This window comes from Pithys albifrons, chromosome 3, assembly GCF_047495875.1.
Source record: "Pithys albifrons albifrons isolate INPA30051 chromosome 3, PitAlb_v1, whole genome shotgun sequence".
In the NCBI taxonomy this organism is placed as follows: domain Eukaryota; kingdom Metazoa; phylum Chordata; class Aves; order Passeriformes; family Thamnophilidae; genus Pithys; species Pithys albifrons.
Window position 1 is genome coordinate 47,070,329 of NC_092460.1, and position 22,548 is coordinate 47,092,876.

The window sequence follows — 22,548 nt, forward strand, 5'->3', positions numbered from 1 at the left end:
AAATTTTCGGGGAAATCATCCTCTATTTTTCAAAAATAGGATATGTTTTATTGGGTCAAATGTACATATGAATTACTTGTTTTGTTGCTATGCAAAGACTTCATTATGCTACTAACAGGTGGGCATGAGTTGCCGTAAGTTGCAGTGGTAGGGTGAGGTCAGATCGGGACATATGCTAATTTCTGACTGAATCCAACTGCCAGTATATCTGTGGGTTTCTATTTCAATTAAACTGGACTGTAGGAAAAATTGTGAAAAAGGAGGAGGAGTGTGGAGGAATTATGTATACATGATATTTTCTTTATGGTGCCCATCAGTATGGGACTAATTTTAGAAGATGGTGTAGAATTCTGTGTCTGCATTCATTTAGTTAGAGAAACCTTGCTGAGGTCAGCAGGACTAGCATATGCAAGGCGTTTGAGAAGGAGGTGCCTGGCTTGATGACATAGCTTAAGCGCCAAAGGTTTGAAACTCTTACAGCAGCAACACTGGAAAATAGGGTAATTGTTTGAAAGAAAAATCCTCTAGTTTGTAAGAAATTGTTTAAATCACATGGAGGATAAAGATTCCAAACTTGAACTAATTTTATTTCTACCTAATTATGAGCTATATAAGGGAAAAAATTGTTCAGGATGTTGGCAGAGCTTGCAGTGTTGGCTCTTTGCTCACTCAAAGCCACTGGAACTAATACGAGTGGAAAAAAGTTGTCCCTGTGCTGAATTGCAATGGCTCATTAGCAGGTGGTTTTTCTTCTTTACCAACAGATCTGGTGGGGACACTTTCATGAGTCCAGCCAGTGCCATTGTTCCTTCACCCTTGGAAAAAATCAAAGTTTATTGCTTACCACCCCAGCCTAGGAATGTAGATTGTAAAGAATCTGAAGTGAAATTTGTAATCTTAAGACGACTTAAAGTTTTTTATTCTTTCTCTAGATGTACAGGGGCTTCCAGATAATGCCACACGTTCAGTACATCTATACAGAAGCCTCTGAGAGTCTTTGTGGAGTCAAGCTGGAGGTCAACAAGTACCAATATCTGATTACAGGTAAAGGACTGTGTACTGCTTTATAAGCAAAACATCTTTTGTTCTATGCATACACCTGCTAAGGACATGGGTGGCTGTGTAGGCAGCTCTGAATGCAACTTCCCAAGTTTTAAGATGGCCAACAGTATTTTGGTGTTCAGTACTCTTAAATGCTGAGAGTGATTTCAATCTCTAGATTTCCCTCTCTTTCCTAAAGCATATCTTACACCCAGGTGTGTTGTGACAAATAAGTTGTATGACAGTCCATGGCTGTCAATTTATACCTGAACTGGCGTGTCTGTCATAGGAGACGCGTTGCTACTTGGCTGTGCCAGACGTTTGGGAATGAGCTGGAGAAATGCAGGCTGCTGAGATAGGGGCGTGCAAGGAGCAGTTGCCAAGTCTTGTTTCTAGTAAAGGTGTCAATTCACTTTCTCTGTTGTTAAGAGGAGCTTGGCAGCATTACTAACCTGCATGTTGGTGGTGGTGCTTACCACCGGCACAACACTCCTGACTTGCAGAAGTGCTGTTATCTTGCTGAGCAGAGATTTCTGAACCAGTGAATAAAACAAAAGCATTTGCTGAGTAGTGACTGAAGCCAAACATATTGAGAGCATTAGCAATCTCAGGAAACGAGAGAAGCGCTAACTTGTGACCATATCTCTGTCTTCAAGGCCGGGTATATGAAGGGAAGGTTTATACTGGCCTGTGCAACTGGTATGAGAAATGGGACCGGCTGACTCTGTCCCAGCGTAAAGGACTGAACCATCGTTATCACCTGGGCTGTGGATGCAAGGTATGTGTGTCTCTAATTAGGTGGCATTCAAGCCCAAGAACTCTGTTTTCCCTGGCTTGGTAACACCCAATGATGCTGGAGAAGAGGCAGGAAGAGCGATGGAGGGCAACATTTTTTACACAGAAGTAAATAACCCTCAGTTTTAGTGTTAAGACTAGAGAAGAAACAGTCACATGAAAATTCAAAGTCTATTCTTTTTTAATGCCCTCTTGGAGTTAATTTTCAGAATCCACACAGAATCATTTGTAGGTGAATGAAATCAGGTACCAGAGGCTTGGCAAGATACGTCCAGCTTTTTTCCTGTGTAAACGTTTTGAGTGCTTAAAACCTCACAGCCTGGCACTGGTACTGAGATTTTTGCACATGGCCTCAGGCCTGCAAAAACATAGACATAAACTCAACTTTTCTGCACCTGAAAAGCCCTTTTGACTATGGAATTAGCTGTGTATGTGAAGCTAAGCACATGCTTACGTGCTAACGGAACTGAGGCTGAATTTTGGATTAGTAAGCAAGGTTTGAGGGAGTGGAATTTTGAATCACTTGTCTCTGTTAAAAAAACATTTTATATAATGCTGTTTTTACATGTAGCCTTACCTGATTGCTCTTTCCAATTGCAGATTAGACCTTGCTACTATTTGCCCTGCTTTGCCACCTCTAAGAATGAGTGTATTTGGACAGACATGCTCTCCAACTTCGGCCACTCAGGATATCAAGCAAAGCACTATGCCTGCATCCAGAGGGTGGAAGGTTACTGCAGCTGGTACAGAGGATGGGCACCTCCAGACAAAACGATAATCAACGCCACAGACCCCTGAGCACATTATCCCTTTTCTTATCTCCCCTCTCCCTTACTTGTGGCTGATCTTCCTTTGGACACTAACTCTTACCAGATCATGATGATGACAATGAAATTAGTGCCTATTTTCATGCAAATTTTAGCACTTCGAATACTTAAAAAGAAAAGGAAAAAAAACAAAAGGAGAGGAAAGGAAAAGTCTGTGCGACCTTACTGAATTTGTAATCACCTTTTCCATTTTTTGATACCACTCATTTCGATCAGACAATATTTGGGAGCTGACTTTTGCACACCAGAGGGAAAAATGGGAGGGGAAAAAGAAAAACAAAAAAAAAAAAGGAAAAAGATGGAGCTCTTGCTCTCTTACATATATCATTAGCTGTAGCAATATAATCTCTATTTTTTTAGGAAAACAAAAATCTAAAAACTATGCCAACTAGGCACTGTATTCTTCTGTGCGCTGGCTTCCCATCAACCCTCCTCATGCACTAAGTGCTGAAAATACAGAGGCAAATCTATTTGAAGGGAAACAGGTTTCATTAATCAGATTGGCAAAGGAGACAAAATGAAAAGAAACCCAGCCTAAACTCTGGAAAAAATGACACGCAAAAGAAATCCTCCTTTATGGGAGAGATTGGCAATGTGATTGACTCCAGCACTGGGAGAATTCACCTGGTGTGTCTGACCACATCTTCTGGTAAAAGCATTGTTGACTGACTGTGGTAGCTAGTTCAGTCACAGTGTGAATGCAACAGCGCATTTGAAGTTCTGGCTTTCCCTGGAACAACAGAGAGAGTATTTTGTATTTTTGTTGTTGTTCTTTTGAAAACAAAAGCCCCATCCCCTATTTTCATGGAGGTAAATCCACCCACAGCAGAGCAGATGAAGTGTTGTGCCATCCTGTTTTGAGCAGCATTGGCCCCTGAAATTTTTGCAGCTCAGCTTCAGCAGCAAAACCAGCTTGTGAATACCTTAAAACCAAATAGATGCAAAAACACCAACTGTAAATCAATCACGTGGAAGAGGGAAAGGGGAGACTTGCTAGAACTCTTACTACACAAAAACTGTATTGCCAAAATAGTGTTTTGCTGAACTAAGATGTATATACACATAATGACATAAGCTATTTTTGACAGGATGTGGAGTTTTTTTGGTGTTATAAACAAAAGAATTGTTTGATTGTGTTTTAAAGACAGAAATATTGACATTCCGAGTCGGTGAGTTGCTTTTAAGATATTGAAGCTCCAGTGTATTTGCAATAGTGGCTACAGTCATTGTTTCCTCTGTACCTCCTTGCACCACGGTTCCTCCCCTGCAGCTACACTAGCTGCATTTGTTTATATAGTGAAAGGAAGTGTGTGTGTGGGCCAGGCAAGGAAAAGTGGTCTCCTACTAACTGTTGTCTGGGATCATAAAATTCCAGCTGCCCAGAGGATTCTTTCTGTGTCAAGTGCTGTGTTTCCCTCTAGGCACTGTTAAGCATAGCCCTCTGCATGTGCTCATACCATGTCCTGCATTCATGTGGGAGGAGGAGCCTTACTGTCTTTTGCTTTGCTGTTGACTGGAGAGGTTTTTTTGTTCTATTTTTTTTTATTAAGAAAACTATAATATAATTTTTCTTATCAAATAAAAGTATTTTAAGTTTTAATGATGGTGAAGAAGGGGTGCTGACAAAATGGGTGACTCAGTTTTGGATGGGGAGGGCTTGGGTAGGGAGAAGATTGTGCTTAACTTCATTTTTGTATTATTATGATTATTTATCTTAAGTTTCCATGTATCTTCCATTCATTCCACTTAGAAATCAGAGCTGTCACCACCAGGAAAAATGTTGCAGTGATTCCAGCTTGGGGCATACAGCATTTTACAGTCCGTGACCTCAATTACCGGAGAATTATTTGGAACCTCTTTGCCAAATTGAAAAGAAAGGGTTTCTGAAATGGGCCCTGATGTGTTTTTATGTTCCTTGCGTGCTGCCAGAGCTCTGCCAGACATACATCCTCTGAAATGTCCCATTTGTTAGATGAATTGTTGCAGCAAAAGTCTTCATTTTCAGCATGAAACCCAAAGGGCATTTTCACTGAGTTGATACAAGAGGAGCCTAGGTGTGCTTTGTGTATTTTTTTCCAGCAGCTCTGAGTGGCAATGCAGCACAAAACACATTGAAAGTCTGTTAGATTTTCCTGTGATTCAGACTTTGAACACTTCTCAGAAGTCCTCTTCCCTGTGACTACTCCTAAATTATGGGTTGGAGATGAGAGGGAGAGTAGGGTGCTTCGTAACACCCATCATAGGATCAGGTGGTGGTTCCAAATGTTGTCTTTTTTGGCAAAATATGGGGTTGGGCTTTGAGCCCAGTGGAACAAGCTCTGTTTGAGCTGAGTGTGGCTGACGAAATCTGTGAGGGTCACTGAGGGCAGAGTGGAGCCACCTTCATTGTTCACATTGTGTGGAGTCGGCATTGCTGGAGATGGCCCTCCTCAAGCTCAAGGCGACTTCGCAAATATGACATCTCTTTGAGCTGCAGCCACTTTTCACAGCTTTGGAAGGCTAAATAAAAATGCCCCTCAATGCAGTAAAATGTTGATTTGAATTCTCATTAAACTGCAGCTCTGCACAATTTACCTGTCACTGATTCATTTAGCTAGCTGAGACATCACAGTATTGCACTCAAATTATTGTGAAAATATTTGCATTCTAATACTATGAGGACTTGTGTCCCTAAGTAGGATACAATATAGCTATGTGCTTTGTAAACAACAAAACAGCAGATGCATTACCAGAAAATGAAGCATATTCCCACTTTATGTTGCAGATGGTAAAATATTTCTGAGATGCAGACAGGTAGACCAGCAGGGGTGGAGGTTTGGTAGCAAATCTTGACACTTGCTGTGTAGAGAAACAGTTGTTAAGGCTTTTCAAAATGTGGAGCCAAAAGGAGGGGGAAGAATCCAGTGAAAATACATTTCTTTTGGAAAGCTTCCTAATTTTGTTTCTGTGCGCACTATCAGGGATGTGTATTTCTTGGGCTAAGCTTCAGCTTGTTGCTTGCATTAAGGACCTGACTAAAGGCACCCTTTAAGTGGGAAGAAGCCATTACATGGATTGAACAGGCTCTAAATCAGACTCAAAGACTTCTTGCTTTCTATCTACTCTCCCTTCTTCTGTCTTGCTAAGTCACTTCTACCTGCCAATGGACAAAACTCACTCCTTCATTACAGCAAGCCATGTGATATGTGGGAACACCAGGCATGGAGATGGGAGGAGGCAGGTGTGCAGAATATGCCTCAGTATGTGGAGCATGCAATGTCTTGCAGTAGCACAAATACCTTCCTGTCACCTCTGACAAGCTCCTCACTTCACCCCTTGACCTAAGGTCAGAGAGCTGTTAATGGCAGAGCTCCTGAGAGCATGACCTTTGGACATATACAGGATTACACACACTCCCTGCCACCATACTTTAGATATACCAACATTATTAACTACTTTTTAAAATGCATAGTTCATTTCTACACTGTTGCTGATCAGTTTCTTATTTATAGATATTTTTCCTTATTTACTTGAGAGTGTTTTCCCCTTTAGAATTGCAAAAATATATATGTTGAAGGTTTGGGAAAGATTGGATTCTATTTTCCTTTTCCAAAATGGAGTGGGGAGAAAGCAGGAGGACATCTGTTTATGGAGTACCTTGAATAAAGTCCTCTTGTGGGAGGCTACCCCCTCCCCTGTATGGGACAAACCTGCCATTTTAGGTCTAAATTTCCCATGTTTTGAAGAGTTAACTGCCCTTTAGGTAGGACTATTCTAAAAACTAAATATATCACTGTATCCCATTCATACTTGGTCAGAGTGAAATGCTCCCGCACAATGATGGGAAACATACTGTTGTGTTTTTTACAGTAAAGACTATTTAAAGTAAAGGCCTCCATGGGATCAGGTTTCCATTCTTGCAGATGTCTCTGAAAGTACTGCTCAATTAGAATGTATTTTTTAGCTTAGAAGAGCAGAACAAAATTTAGGGAACTGCAAAAATCTTTTGCCTATTTTTAGAGTAAGTGGCTTTTGGGGCTACCAGTCTTGAGAAAAAACATGCAAATGCACTAAACTTTGGCTGCTGCTTTGCTTGTACTGGCTTCTCCTTCCCTCTAACACTATCCTTCCTTCATAGAGCCACTCTGGTGTTCCTGATAGTCATGGAAACATGGGGAGGGAACCAAACCCGTGTGAAAAACCTTGTCCAGAAGGAATGTATTTGTTGCTAAATTTTCTAGCACTGTTTACAGTTTTCCTCCATGTTATTTATAAATTTTATATTCAGTGAATGTATATTGTCTTTTAAGGTAATGTTGCATAATGTTCACTTTTTATAGTGTCCTTTTATTCTAAACAGTAAAGTGGTTTTATTTCTATCACAGACATTCTGTCTCTGCTTCACTTATATTAGTTTCTGTCCACTTCAAACGTACACAAATGGATTTGCAAGTGGATTTTCCTTCCCTCTCTTCATGCGGTTTTATTGGTCCCAAAGCAGATATTCCACCCCCAGCAATTCTTGCACTTTGGCCAAGATTTCTCAATGAGTCCCTCCCTCTTTTTGAAAGATTGGTCTCTCTAAGAACTGCTACTGTGGCCATAAGCCCAGGAGAGGCAAAAAAACCCTTTTGAAGTTAATTACTCCCAGTTGTTGACTGGCCATAGGAGGTCAGTACAGAACAAGGCACTCATTAGGGCTGGCTCTAGCACCAGTGGGGCCTTGGAAGAGCAGTTGCCAGATTGCTCTTATTGTCAGAAAACTGATCATTGCAGGGAGGTCTGAAAGGTACATGCCCATGACAAAGGGAAGAGAGATTCATCTTTTCTCCTGTGAAGTGTTAGAGCCTTGTGTCCTCTTTTTAAGCTTACTGTTTTAGGCTGATTAAAGTTGCCCTGTTGTCATGAGAAAGAAGCTTCAGAAAAAGCATTTTCAGCTAATTTAAAATGCCCACAAACATGGGCCTACTGTTAGAAATTTCTTTTATCCCACTTTTGCTGTAGGAAAATTGGATGGAAGAATGAAACAGATTTTTTAATCTGTTCTATGTCTAATTCAAAGGTTTAGAAGGTAAGCTTTGGAAAATACTGGGTATAGAAGGATGAGGATCTCTCATGTGAAAACTGAAGTACTTAGAGTATATCACATTGCAGGGAGTTAAAACCATAACACTAGTTATAAACACTTCCAGGGGGTCAGCCATCAAAGACCACAGTGTATTTTATGACTGCTAACTGGTACAACTTGAAAATGCCTCCAGGGAAGGGAAGAAAAAAATGGGGAAGGGGGATCATTATATTTCTGTCTGACAGATGGAGAGGCTAATATACAGTGGGAAAGAAACTTTCACAGTTATTTGCTGGAGTGATGACTGCAAAGGGGCTTGCTTGGTGTAAGTACTTGACCTCTCAGTCTCTCACAGCCCAGGATGCTGTGAAGGTGCACCCAGAAAGATATTCAGAAGTTGTGTAGATTCATTTTGTGAGGCAGACCCCCCAGCTGAAAAGGGGTGGTCTGAATTTGCCCAAGTTGCTTGTTGCCTCTGTAAATGGTTGGAAAGTGACTGTTTCAAAACAGATTACTCAAGCTTGCATGCCAGCAGTAGTGTTTGTGTTCATATGAGATTATCTAAAGTTTAAAAGGCTTCCTGTACTCCTTTGTAAGTAAGTAATAGCACCTCTGAGTAGGTAATTTTAAAATGCGTAGTTCATTTCTCTCTCAAGATGAGAAGTAAGTGAAATTAAATCAGTCCTCTGCTAAACAGAACTACGGTCCTGGTACCAAATACATTTATGTCAGAGGAAACAATCAGATTTCCAGGCAAGAAAATACATTGCTAAAAGTGCTAGCTAACTTACTTGCATTGATAACCTCTATCAAGTCTTCCATAAATACCATTCCTGAACTGATGGTCAGGCAAAGTCCCAACTGTCCTGAAGCACTACATATGCCACAAATCCTTCCTCATAAATCATCAGGAATTAAATGCAATCAACTATTTTATCTTAAAAGTGTGCAGCAAAGAGTCACATATTGTTTAAGGACCAACCATTTCTTAAATGATAATACAACTCTCATCACTGCATTACAGTCATGACTGTACTTACCTCCATGATGTGCCTGTGAAGTACAAAGTGCTGTAGTCTGCACAGCACAGGGAGGGAACAGAGTTTTGGAACAGTGGTGAAGGACTGGTGTTTCAAGATATTCATGTACCTAGCGAGCACCAGTGGGATTTTTCACAAGAAATTAAATGAAATTTCCTTTTGAATTTTGAAGCTCCCATTAGGTGCCTAAATCCACCATCAGGTACCTACACCCTGTTATGTGTTGTGGTTGGCCCGCAGTTTTGAACAAGTGTGTGAGAAAAGAGGAGTTTGAATATTTCTGAGCCTTAAGTTTGACATTTCAGCAACTCTCATCTTCAGGCTGCCAATGCTGCTTGAGTTCAGTCAAGCCTGGGAAATTAGCTCAGCCAAGCAGTGGCTCACACAGGGGGTTATGGTTCATACAGGGTCTCATCAAAGTCTCAGCCAGGTATCACGGGCCACTATTTCGTGGATGTAAGTTGAGAGCAAAAATTCACAAAGATCTAGTCCTCCTTTTAACCCAGAGAAAACAACAGACATGATCAGTTTTAAATAAAGCCCCTTTCTTTGCCATGTTCTAGGACTAAAGGCACCTCTGCAGATCTCTCTGGAAGGTGCCCTAAGAGTTTGGTACAGTGCCCAGCAACTACACAGGGCACTGACCATTTGATTGCTGACAGAAAGACTAGACCCCAGAGCCACTGTGTAAAGAAAACATTAGAAGCTGAAACAAACTCTTTCAAGAACTCCAAGTTACTCTGAGTACCTTCAGGCTGATAAATATTTCATGAATGGCAGCCACGTGATAGACAAAGCAAACTAGCATGGTGAAATAAACACCTCTTATGAACCATGTCCCAAATTGTCAGCATATTTTAAACAATTCCAGGAATGGGGAAAATCCTCTTTACCCGAATATAGTGGTTCCTTGCACTAAGGGGTGAGCTTTTTGTTGACTATGTTTTACAACGGAATTCTGCTTTAGTTTTGAGCCTGTTCTCATTGTTCACTTTTTCAGGGTCCATACATGACCCGGGGGAGGGCTGGGCAAGAAAGGAAAGAAGTTCCCAAGCAGTGCCTTTTGCATATCCCTTTTTAGCTAGTATTTCTCTATAAGTAAAATTGAAATCCTTGCCATCATTCCCCCCACCATCTCTTGTGCTCAACTCACATTTGTTCTTCCCTCTCCATGCTGGCATCAGAAGAAAGGAAAGTTACTCACCATCTGCTTATGGCTTGGGAAGAATGTTTGCTCCACGAGAGGGAACTTCTCAGGGCCCAGTGAGTTGAAGATTTTAATGAGCTGAGAGAACTTAGGGTGAGGGAAGGGAAACAAAAAACAGAGACAGTGGATGTCAGTGGCTTATTGTGTAACAGGCAAGTGCTTGCAAAATGTTCAAATAGTGGTGAAGGAGGTGAGAGAAACATGTTGTTTTGCCTTTCCCACCTTGCTTTATTGATCTTTGCTCTTGAGAGCAGCTAGAAAATAGAAAGCCAGCCTATGTGCACAAACCTTGGATTAATAGAGCAGAGAAGGAGTTCAAGAGCCAGAAGAGGATCAGTTTGGGTTTACTTACAGATCTGCTATGAACAAGATTTGCTTTCCAAATGCAGGTGGAGAGAGGGTTGGGAAGGCCTTTCTTGATAGATGATAGTGGCAGAAAATTAGTGCCACCACTTCCCAGCAGAGACAAAATAAACCAAAGCTCTTCCTTGGATTTCTGCCCCACAGCCAAATCAAAGCAAGGCACATTGTGCTGAAGGGAAGAAGAATTGCCAAGGAACAGCGATTACTAGAGGAAATTGGCAGTGCTGTCTGCTTTGAGTGTTTGACCAAGGAAGCAGGAGCCCACTGTTTATTCTAACTGACATTTACTGTGAACCAGTGGTCTCCCAACAACCCTTCATGAATAACAGGAGAAAGAAGAACTCATCTGCTGCCCCTGTCCCATCTACCAGTGAGGTCTGAGTGAGGCATTGGTCTGTGAGGATAATATCTAGAGAAAGCAGTATGTAACATCAAGGGTGAATGCAACAGTGCTGGTACTTCACACATAAAAGTGAACATCTGTTATTGTCCTCACCTGTCAGCATGAACTTCACCATTATCACCACTATCATCACCATTATAACTGTTTATCATTCAGGGTTGTGCCCAACCAGACACAAAGCTACACATGGTGTGACTGAATTTTGATTTCTGACCAGGTTCCAAACCCCCTACAGAAGCATAGCACAGCTTCAGCCATCTGTGCAACAAACAGACTATTTTGATGTTGTCTGCAGCCTTCCTGTCCAATCTATCACTGATCACCTGGAGAAAAACTCAAAACTGTAGGAGAGAAACTTAATAACCATGACATAAAATGTTGCTGAAGCAGGGCTGATATACAAAAAAGAATAAGAAGTAACACATATCCCAGGAACTTTCCAGATCTCAGGAGAAACTTAGAGTCTTTGCCATCATGCATCTAGCCATCCTGATTACTCTCTGAAGAGACACAGGGAATGCTGAAGTGGCAGTGCTGTTGGTGAAGAGGTTAGACTGGCAGCCTTTTAAAGGGGGAGTAAAGCTGAAAAAGGGACCTTGCATACTTTCATGGATGGTAAGAGGTTGAAATGGCTGGGGATTGGTTCCTGCTGAGCTGGTAAATGGGACTGAATTCCTCATTGAGTCCTATTCACAAAGTAGTTTAGAAACTGAGTTTGGTTTTCAAGACACCTAGAATTTGGTAAAATCATGTCAATTCATAAAGGCTTCCAGTCTGGGCCAAGTGAGGATGGATTTTAAGCCTTTTACATGAGTTCCTTCAAAGTTCCCCATCAAAGCTAGGGGTGGGGATGTGTTCATCTGGAAGGAGATTTCTGTGTTACCTGAGGGAGGTAACACGGAGATTAAAGAAAGGAAACAGGAAGAAGGGAAAGAAAAGCAAGCTCTCTTTCTTCCCAATAGCATCAGCTACTTAATCTTGCATGTTCTGAGCACTTCTGGTCAATGGCTGGAGCCAGTAAATGCACCAAATCGCAACACCAAGATTACATTGCAGATAGACAAGAGTTACTGAGAGTGTTTTCTGCTGAGTAGCTATGTGAGGGCTCATGTCCTGTTTACTTGGCTAGTCTAAGCAAAAGCCTTTCTGTATAAGAAGTTAGAACCTCACTTGGTGATGGAGAAGAAACACATCTTTGAGAGCTAAGCTTGGCATGGTGGTAGAAAAAATGCAGTTACTGTGCAAAAAAATTAGGCTACAAGGTGTGTGCCAGACACAGACCACATGCTCAACGGGCAGCTGCCAGCACATTTGCAGGCAAATGCAAGGAATCCTTTTCCTAATCTTACAGATTAAAACATGGCATTAAGAAAATCCACAAAACATCAAGGGGCAGCATATGCCATCACTAACACCACCACCTCCCTCACATGCATCAGTAAATAAGAGAAAAACTCCCTCTGTAGAATGATTATTGTTGGCAAGGAGGGTATTGATGTTGGGGAAGGAGGACAGCTTGCTTCTCTTAACTACTTGTACTAGCCCTACATATCATAGAGAAGAATAATAAAGACCTGTTTTGACTAGCAAGGTGAGCAAACAGGGTTTAAAAGTTAAACAGAATGAGACAGAGACAGGGAAAGAAATAAAAACACTTTAGCTGAGAGCAGTCCATGCCCCTTGCTGTGCAGCCCTGGTGAACCATGGTCACTGTGATGTTGAGGTGATGTATTTATCCTCAGAAAACAGCTCAAGCAAAATAACTGGAGCAACTGTGCAGCTGATAGGCAGCATTCTGACTTGTTCCTTGGGCTTCCTCTTGAAGCATACAGGTCTTGACTGTTGCTGAAATAGCCAATGTTGCAGATAGGAGACTTGGACATCTGTGAGCCTTGTCAGTGGACCAAGCCTCCAAAAAAGTCTGATTTTGGTTTCGATCCTCATGGGACCACTCCTTCCTATTTTCTCTTTTTTTGCCAGGTGTTCAGGACAGATATTCACAAAGAGACGACCATGTTATTTGGTGCATCAGTTTCTTAGACACCTAATAATGGGCTCAAGTAACATCTCCCAAGGCAAAGGGATAGGAATGTTACTGTGAGCAGCTCTGCTACATAGAACTACCCCTTCCCCACTTTGTCATCATCTCTTACTTTCTGTGATTTCACTGGTTTTAGTGAGATTCCATCCAGATCATAGGGCAAGACACGGGGCAAGGCAATGTGGCACATCCTGGGTTTAGGTACCTGAACAGGTAAGCAAGTGAAATGGCATGGCCTGACTGGTTGGACATCTAGAGTTACATGCAGGAGTCTTTAGAGAGAAATAAAAAGATTCATTCAGAGGATCTCAAGGCCTTTTGCATATTTTGAAAGTGCCCAGGTCATCAGGGGCCCCATAACCCTTGACAGCCAGTAACAGTTTTGCTGGGAGTCCCTAGATTCAGCAGGTGACTGTCTTCAAAATTTCATATTTGCTGCAGCTGTACAGATGTAAAGATGCTTTGCAATTATGGACATTACCTGCACGTAATGCAAGTACTGCTCATTCTTCCCACTGTATTTTGGATTGTAACTTTTGTAACATGAAAATTATTACTAGTGCTTGTAGCATTATTTCTCAATAGTTCTAGGTTCATCTTAAACTTAGTTTTCTTACATGTTTCTCTGTGTGTGAGATCCCCTGAATACTTGTTTTTTCTCCTCTCAGAAACATCTAATTCAAATTATGCCTGTGTTTAATGCAAATTTTAACCTTTGAAGAAGTTTGTGTGTTGCAGTGCTGGAAATCTGGCAAATGTAATTGAAAAATGGAGCTGTATGTTTTAGTAAATTCAAACCCAAACTCAGCTGATTGTAATTAGAGTTGCTGAGAATAAAACATGGTTGCAAACTGGCAAGGAAAGGCAGTCCCACTTCCATCCCCCTCCACAAAATCATAAACATTTCTATGAAATGGAAACATTTTTTGGGAAAAAAAAAAGTGACAGTGAAAAGCATATTTCCCAGGGGTATTTAATTTCATTTCTTCATAATCTCAACTGTTTTCTAGGTCCAAAAATCTTCCAGTAATCTCTGTTAAGCAGATCCCATATTTCAAGATGCCTGTTTTGCAATCAGAATGGAACATGCACCGAAGTGTCACCTCTCACTTCCCAGCTATCATAAAACCAAAATTTTCTGAATCTGCTGTCAGCAAAGCTTTTTACCCTTAAATGCCCTACTGCAATCTCTACCTGAGCTTCAACATGATAAAATTTCAGAGGTGCCAAATGCCATCTGAGCTCTTGGATTGCTTAGCTCATTACAATCAAAGGTTTGGGGGCTGATGTGTGTGTGTGGGCAGTAGTGAAGGGAGGCATTCTGAAAACCTGTTTTAATTGTTTTAAATTGTTTCCTTGACTCCTCTGGGGAGGTTGTCTGAGCCAGCTGTATTCCCTGTGAGGAACGCATGGCACAATCCGACCCAGAGTAGTCAGAGCCAAGTTGCCGGCAGAGCCAAGTTCTCCCACACTGCCTTTCCAGCACTGCTTTTTCTTTCTTTTTCTTCTTTTTTTTTTTATTGTGCTTTGTTTGTTTGTTTTCTTTTAAGTTCCTAAAAATAGGCCTTTCACATCTTGAGGCCCCTGTACACCATCAGAAACATAATTAAAAGGCATGAGTTGAAAAATGTCAACTAAACCCTGACTGACTCAACCCCAGAATCAGATGGAAAGGACTACATGACTGCCAGCAAAAGGCAGTGTAAATGTGGAGGCTTTTCGTCTGGTCTGTAGGACCAGCTGTCAGAAACAATGTGAAGGTGTTGAACTCAGTCTGGAATTGAATTCTACTCCTCCTTCTTCTGCCCCCAGCAACTCTTGTCATTCCAATGGGACTGAGGTCAAATGTGTATAATCCACCCATACAGTGATGGCAAAGTGATGCACTGCAACATTTTTGGAAAAGACAGGATCTTGCTTTTGATCTCAACAAATCCCACAAATGTTATAAAAGGGGTGAAAACTGAGAAAACTATGTCTATTACACTGGTATCACTTTAGTAAGAAATTAGTTAAATCCAACACTGCCCAGTCATGGAAATAAAAGTCTGAGTCATTACAGACCTCATCTGGATTTGAGCTAGCAATGAATGCACTGAGGACTAATAGGATATTTATTCCAAGGAAAAAACAATAACAACAGAAGACCTCATTACATGAAGAGGAAGATAGTTATCACTTCCTATAAACATATCTTCTCACCCCAAGCTAAATCGGTGCAATGAGTAAGGGAATTCCTGGAAACGCATCTAAAAGTTTTACATGGGAGCATATTGGAAAGTCCCGTTTCCTTCTCACATCCATATAGCTGTAGTTCCCTGCTTCAAACCTAAAACAATGCAGGGAAATTTCCATTCTAGAAACATCAGTGATCACAGAGGGTATTTTGGAATGAAACTCGTTAGGGAAGGATGATTTTGGTGAGCTCATCACATCTGCTGATCCTTCTTCCTCAGGAGAAGGACTCCTCACACTCTTTTCCTGCTCCAGTGTGGGATCTCTCCCAGGGGAGACAGTACTCCATGAGCATCTCCAGTATGGGTCCTTTCCATGAGCTGCAGTTCTTCATGAATAGCTCTAGTGCGGCTCCCCTGCAAGGTCATGGGTCTTGCCAGCAAATCTCTCTCCACAGCACCACAGCACCAGACAGCTGGGAATTGCCAGCAAATCTCTCTCCACTCTTCCCATAGACTGTGGGAAGTCTATGATTCAGCATAGACTTCTCACAGGGTCACAGCCTCCTTCACGCATCCACCTGCTCCAGCATGGTGTCCTTCGTGGACTGTAGGTGAAGATCTGCTCCACTGTGGACCTCCATGGGCTGCAGGGGGACAGCCTGTCCCACCATGGTCTTTACCATGGGCTGCAAGGAAATCTCAGCTCTGGCACCTGAAGCACCTTCTCCCCCTCCTGCACTGACCTTTCTGTATGCAGAAATGTTTCTTTTACATATTCTTACTCTTTGTTGCTGTTTCTGCAGCAGATTTTTTTCTCTTCTTAACTCTGTTCACCTAGAGGCCCTCCCATGGTTTTTGATGGGCTCAGCCTTGGTCCATCTTGGAGCTGGCTGACACTGGCAGAAGCTTTTACTGGCTTCTTACAGAAGCCACCCCTGTAGTAGCCTGCTGCTACTGAAACATGATCACACAAGCCCAATACAATGTTTTCTTCCTTCCTTCTGCCATTTCCCAGGTCTTTGTCATTCTCTATTCCCTTCTTTTCCTAGACCTAGTTGAAGGATTCACCTCTCTACCATTCTTGTCTTTGTTTTCAGCTAATTTCCTCACAATAAAACACCAGCCAGAAGACGTAGGAAGAGAAGACAAGCACAAGGTGCAATTCTTTAAGGACTGCATAATCTTAGGCTAGGGCACCTGGGTACAACAAATGTGCATCTAATAAAAGATGCTAGAAATAATCTAAATCAGATACCTTATAAAACAGTGAATAATAAAGTTTTTTAAGCAGTCTTACCTTTTTTTCATTCAGGACAAGGATATGCTTCTATTGATCTGATATTATTAATCCATTCATATACTCTACCTTATAAGACATCTGGGTGTTGCTATACTGTTAGCTGCTTGTGATACTTTAGAGTTTGGGACAAGTGAAATGTCCTACTCAGGGTTGAGAAATAACACCTTGATACAACTAGAAACTGATAAAGAAGTAGTGCTAGTAGTCTTTTTTCCCCCCAAGAATTCCCATCTGGATTCCCGATGTTGTTTAGATGGGGATTTTAACCTTAAAGAGACAAATTCCTATGAAACAGCTGGAAGCTGAGTTTGGTGCTTTATTGGTACAAGATATCTTCTTTGCAGTGTTGACATGCAATACAGCTGGATCATCACTTACCACCCAGGGCTTGCTACAGAAGTTGTAGATGGAGTAGAGGGAGTTGACAGAGTGGATGCCACCATACTGGAGGCCGATGATGAGGCTGCGGAAGTCTTCTCCCAGAGCCATACTGTAGGCATGCTGCCGAATCAGGACAAAGTCCGGCTTGAAGGACCTGGAAGAGAAGATGAGGGGATTGATGTTTTACTTTCAAATGCTCAGCAATGCTTCCAGCCTCTCCTTGTTTCTTTTCAGTCCTTCCCCTTTCTTTTCACTAACCCATATTGCTCTTTTCTGGGCCTCTCCTCATGGGTTGCTTCTGTTAGAAGGTAACATACCAAAAAAAAACATTAAAAAAAGGAAAAATCCAACATAGCTGCAAGTGTGAGACCATAGAAACAGGCCAAACAGATTTTCTGCAGTTTCCTTGTCACTCAGGCATGCACAGGAATGAGCCACAAGTGGAGCCAAGGGTCATAAATTCACTGGTGGGGGGATTCTCTTTTCTTTCTAAAATCTTGGCCACATTTGGCAAGCTCGTTGCAATGTGCAACACAGATGAGGGAGCAAGTTTGTTTCCTGACAATTGAACTTGATATTGAAGCAAAGCCCAGTGGGTGGGAAGATCTTAAGGGATTTCAAAAAGCTATCATACACATCCATTCATGACATACATTCTCCCTTTAATCAATTTACTACGTACACAGCACATCCCGGGCTCTTATGGCTATGAGTCAACAAGCAAAGGGCAGGCATTGTAATGTAATTAATCAAATGAGCAGAGCCTCTCATGGTGCTGTGACTAACAGCACAGACTTCCAGATTATTATTTAGCAAGACTAGAGCTGGGACTCCTATGGTTCAACAGCAGCAGCTCTCAGCAAATGCACAAAAAAGCGAGGCCCTTTCTAGGTAAGCCAGCAGGCAACAGATTATCTTTCAGGCAATCAGATTTCATTCCTTGCTGATGCTGTGTCTTTGGAGCCATTCAAGAATCTCTGGAAACAGCCCCTGAAAAGAAGCTGTTCCTAAAATGGTGCTCAGCAGTTTATTCTCAAAGGCATGGAAGGGGCTTTTCCACTGAACATGCAATTATTTTATATATTAACGGAGGTTGCATCAAGGACACTGGAAAAATTTCCATGCTGTATTAAAGATTTTCAGAGAAATGAGCTCTGTAACCAGGTCCCATTACCTCACTACCCTCGAACATTTTCCTTGCTAAGAAACTATAATTTTTATCCTTTGGATGTATGAGCTGGAAATACTTTGGGTTTATAACTCCTATTTATATTTCCATCATTCTGGTGGGGAAATTGGAGATGGTGACTCTGGGCCAGATTGTGGCAACAAACACTGTACACAAATCCCAGCACAGCTCTGTTGCTTTAAAACTGATCATTTGTTTGTTGGCCTTGCACTTTTGTTATTGCCCACCTGAGATGTGGTGAGGAACATGCTCAGCTTTTGTGATGCAAGAGGCCAAGCTTTGGAAACATTGTGATACTCTCTTATGGAGTTTTTTTAAACGCAGTCATGTTCCCTAACGTACTTGGCACCAAAGGTGGTGCTTTCCTCCAGCAGCAAGATGCACAATAAGCATCAGCAGGGCTGTGCTATCGCTGTGCAGCTGATTTATGGACCTCCCTGGTGTCAATGGGGATGAGGAAAGCAGTGCCCCCCTACTGAGAAACAACAAGTGAATACAAATCTTGGAAAGCGTGAGCTGCCCCATTTTGCTGGTCTTACCATGTAGAAAGCACTCTGGAGGCTGGCACAGGTCCTCAGAAAGGATTAACCAGCTTCTTATGAACTGTACTCTGTATCTATGCTGTGTTACTGAACAGTTGTGGTGCCTGGAGAGGCAGGAGCTCCAGGTGTGTCTTTCCTCATCCAGTTTTCCGAGTGTGTGAAGGAAAAAATGGTCCCTGTTACAGATCAAGTCGCTCCCCAGCCTTGACTTGTGGAACAGTACATACAGAGGTTTCATGGTAATGGTTCAGACCATTAGTCTGGCCTTCCCAGATGAAGCAGCAGAATTTTCCCTTGAGCGCCTTCCCCAACACCCTGGATGGGGATTGTGGGGATGTGGTACAGAGGAGGGATGCAAAAGAGCATGGCCAGCTTTGCCAGGAGGACACATACCAGCTGGGAAACTGCCTTCAGTGGCTTTACTTCTGCCACCCAAAAACTCAGGAAAAAAGCTCTTGTCATTTCAGATCCTGGCAAAGGAAGATGGACATAAGAATACAGAATTAACATAGGAAAGCCTATTCTCAAGCTCTGTGTCCTGTAGGAAGGCAGGGCACTCTCTCATGCAGCAGATGAGGAGTGAATCTCTAAAGTGAAGGTGGACCCTGAATCCCTGTTTTGAGCTGTGGAACAATGTGGACGTTCCCATGGATACTGCGAACACGGAAGTGGAGTGCCAGATATGGGACTAACTACGAATAAACATCAGCTGGAGAGACTCAGAGCCTGTAACGGAGAAACAGAGATCAGTGGCAAAATGAGAGGCAAGGGACTAGGAAGGTTAGCAGGCAGTAAAAGGGAAATGACTAGTCATGGTAGGAGTGGTGGCATGAAAAATGATTAACTGAAGATACCAGCGATCTGGTAAGAAAAGAGCTTATTTGCTTCACAAAATAATTATTGGTTTTTTGGTAGAAGATAACTTATGCAAACTACTGCTCATTCTCCAAGTGTAAAGCTTAAGCTAACAGAGCAAGCCTTGGGTTTGGAATAGTTAGTAGCATAGCTGTTTTCTTTGCTAGTTCAAGCCAGTAACAACTCCCATGTCAGAAAGTTGAAACCCTTGGTAAACAGACAGGTTAGGCAGAAGTCACACATTTGAAACACCATTGCTAAAACCTATGGATGAGCCAAACTCAGCAGCACCTGCTGTTCTGAGGCCCTAAGAACCTAAGTCTGGCAGGACTAAGGGAGCTATGGCAGGAGGATGAACCTTTCCTCTCCACTGCCTCCATGTCTTCCCCCACTCCATCCACACCTTTAGATTACCATGAGTGGTCTTGAATAAAACTGTACCTATTCCTTGCTAAAGAAATATCATGGGAATGGGTTTGGTCAGAAAAAGAATACAGGAGACCTCATTCAAACATCTAGTGGGCAGTGAGATGGGATAAGTGAATGGAATTAAAGTAAACCACAGGTTTAAAACATGTCACTAATAATCCGCATTCTGCATGTTGGTGCAGTGCTTTTCCTGGGCTGTGTAGACACCTATCTGAGGCTCTGAATTTTTCTTAGCATATCAGCAAGATGGGTGACACTCCTGAGAAAAAACTGGAGCCCATCTTTGGCCACAAAACAAAAATAATCCATTTTCAGAACCCAAGAGCTCAGAGATCATTTGAGTTTGGCTTTCAGCACAGTGTTGCAAAATAAAGACTACTAAAATGCATGTAACATGTTCTCAGAGTGGTGTAGAGACAAAAGAATCCTTTGTTTAAAACAAATGAAAAAAGCCAAGAGATTGGCGAAAATTAATTTTCAGATTGAAATAGCTGGTGAGATTTCATTTTCCTCTGGTATGAAAAGGTGCTTTTCTTTCAGCTCATGTTGCCACAGGCAGTGGCCTCTGGCACACAGAGCATGAGCCTTTCAATGCTTCAAGTGGTGCATAAATGAACCAGACAGCTCCAGAATGAAGCAGCCACCCACAGGTCCCTCTGTCTTTCCTCTCTTTGCAGTTAAGTTGCCTCCTTCTCCCATGTGCTAGCCAAGGCACATGGCAGTCACTCAGTCTACCTCTCTGCCCAGTGTCTGGATAGGAAGCTGCTAGTGCTGCCAGACCTGAGTCTCGACTGCATACTGCAGAGCAGGATGCTTATCTGCATTTAACTAACTCTTTTTCAACTTTTTCCAATGCCTTTTATCAGTCTTTTTCTTTCTTAGTTGTAAAACTATACTTCTAGAGACAAACCTGAGTATAAAGCCTGGATCCAAAATGCCTTACAGGAAGAGATCCAGCTGCAGAATATAATTTCCTAGGTTGGACGCATCTACCCTTTACTCTGTGACAGCATTAGCTGTCTTGGAAATAGTTTTGACAGAAATAATGAAATATAAAACAATTTAAATATGGCAGTCAAACATCTCAGAAGCAGCAGTAGCTATTCTGGTGACCATGTGTCTAACTTCTCTCATTATGAGAAGACGATTAGCTCTGAAAAGATCATCAATAACAATTCTGTGCAGAAAGCAGGGCCCCAGGTTGCTTTATAGTAGAGAAGATGATGACAGCAAATCCTGCTGGGAGGTTTCATGCCTTAAAGAGGTCTCCTATTTCTTATTTCTGCAAATAGCCATAACTCTGGCTTGCTTCTTGGTCCTTCAGCATTTCTCACTGACGCACAAATAAATTCATGAGCATAAAGAAGCAACACACAAGAATAAATTATTTGTATCAGAAATAGTGTGAACAGCACATTAGATCATCCTCCTATGTTTGGCACTGCTGAGGCTACACCTCACTAAAAGGAAGACTTTGAGGAGCTGAAGTATGTCCAGAGAAGAGAACAAAGCTGTTGAAGGTTGCATTGAGATGGGGGTAGGTCTCTTCTCCTGGATAACAAGTGATAGACCAAGATGAAACAGCCGCAAGTTGTGCCAGGAGAGGCTTAGTGGGTATTAGAAAAAATTTCTCCATGGAAATGGTTGTCAAACATTGGAACAGGCTGCCAGGAAAGTGTTTGAGTCACCATCCCTTGAAGTGTTCAAAAGGTGTGTGGATGTGGCATTTAGGGACATGGTTTAGTGGTGAACATAGCGGTGCTGGGTTAATGGTTGGACTCAACAATCTTAGAGGCCTTTTCCAGTCTTAAGAATTCTACGATTGTCAAAATACCTCTTAATGTCCCCCCCACTGTGAATAATCAATTACTTATAGCTGAAAGGTAGATGTGCTTTCTACTTTAGCACCACAATGGGTTTAGAGGGCTTTTTGCCAGTGCTGTGGGAGATGGAGGGGCTCTGCCACTCTTACAAGATACCTTGCACTTCATATCAGTAGACAAAGACCTTTCCAGGGCATTGAAGATACACATCTTCACTTCAGGTTCCATCTACCCTCCATTATTCAAGGAGGCTTTATTCAGCTTTCAGACACTTCCCAGTGATCAACACATTTTGACTAAGTTCCATTCCAAAGTCCTTCCCTATCTGGTTGGCATGACACAGAGAGGAAGAAAAATACATAATTAAGCAGTATGGTATAAAAAGCTTGGCATTATCAGCAATTAATGGAGCCTTCAGGGAAGCTTTTGAGGAACAATTCCAAGCCATAAGTGGCTGCAACTACCCAAGAAGTGCAATAATCCCTCCAAATATGCCTGCCTCAGGTGTCTGATAGCTAATGGAAAATGTCATTTACAAATAGGAACAAGTTCTTTTTGTGCTTTACTTGGGTGTTAATTGTCTTATTATATTACTGAAAATTAATACGAAATATATGACAGTTTCACCTATCACAATGTTGGATTTAACATGATGTTGGGTGTTGTAGTAAAGTGGAAAATTTGCTAAAATCAAAAATGTCATTTGAGTCAAGACCTCCTGACATATTTTCCACAGAAAGAAATAAAGCCTGATGGAGTTATTCAAAGAAAGAATGAATGTGATTACTTACATGAATACAGCGAAGCAGAACTTGTTTTAGAGAAACAGGAAAGCAACATAGAATAAAGAAGTTATTTACCATAATTTACCAGGCTGGAGGACAGAAGCAGGGGTTCTTTGGGGACATTTTAACAGAGAATGGCTGGGGGAAAAAATACAGAGTGTGTGGGAGATCAGTTTGGCAAAAGCAGCAGGAACCAGAAATCACAGTTACAGTATGACTAATACCACTATTTGAAGACAAGGACACCCTGGAAGATGCTCTGATTTGCTTCTCAACCACAGATCCGTGGCCAGCTAACCATGA

At 41.9% G+C, this 22,548-nt stretch overlaps 2 protein-coding genes across 2 annotated transcripts in view; one reads left to right on the forward strand and one right to left on the reverse strand.

The window, feature by feature from the left end:
• TIMP3 (TIMP metallopeptidase inhibitor 3) overlaps window positions 1-7,028 on the forward strand; it is a 38,744-nt gene extending 31,716 nt beyond the window's left edge. Inside the window, exons 3-5 of the mRNA XM_071551662.1 lie at window positions 933-1,044; window positions 1,698-1,819; window positions 2,437-7,028. Of these exons, the coding sequence (XP_071407763.1) occupies window positions 933-1,044; window positions 1,698-1,819; window positions 2,437-2,634 (432 nt within the window). The 3' untranslated portion in view covers window positions 2,635-7,028. The remainder of the gene's footprint in view (window positions 1-932; window positions 1,045-1,697; window positions 1,820-2,436) is intronic.
• Window positions 1-22,548, reverse strand: part of SYN3 (synapsin III) — a 200,743-nt gene that overhangs the window by 125,722 nt on the left and 52,473 nt on the right. The window contains exons 5-6 of the mRNA XM_071551663.1: window positions 16,620-16,776; window positions 9,955-10,044 (exon numbers count right to left, since the gene is read on the reverse strand). Coding sequence (XP_071407764.1) covers window positions 9,955-10,044; window positions 16,620-16,776 — 247 coding nt within the window. The remainder of the gene's footprint in view (window positions 1-9,954; window positions 10,045-16,619; window positions 16,777-22,548) is intronic.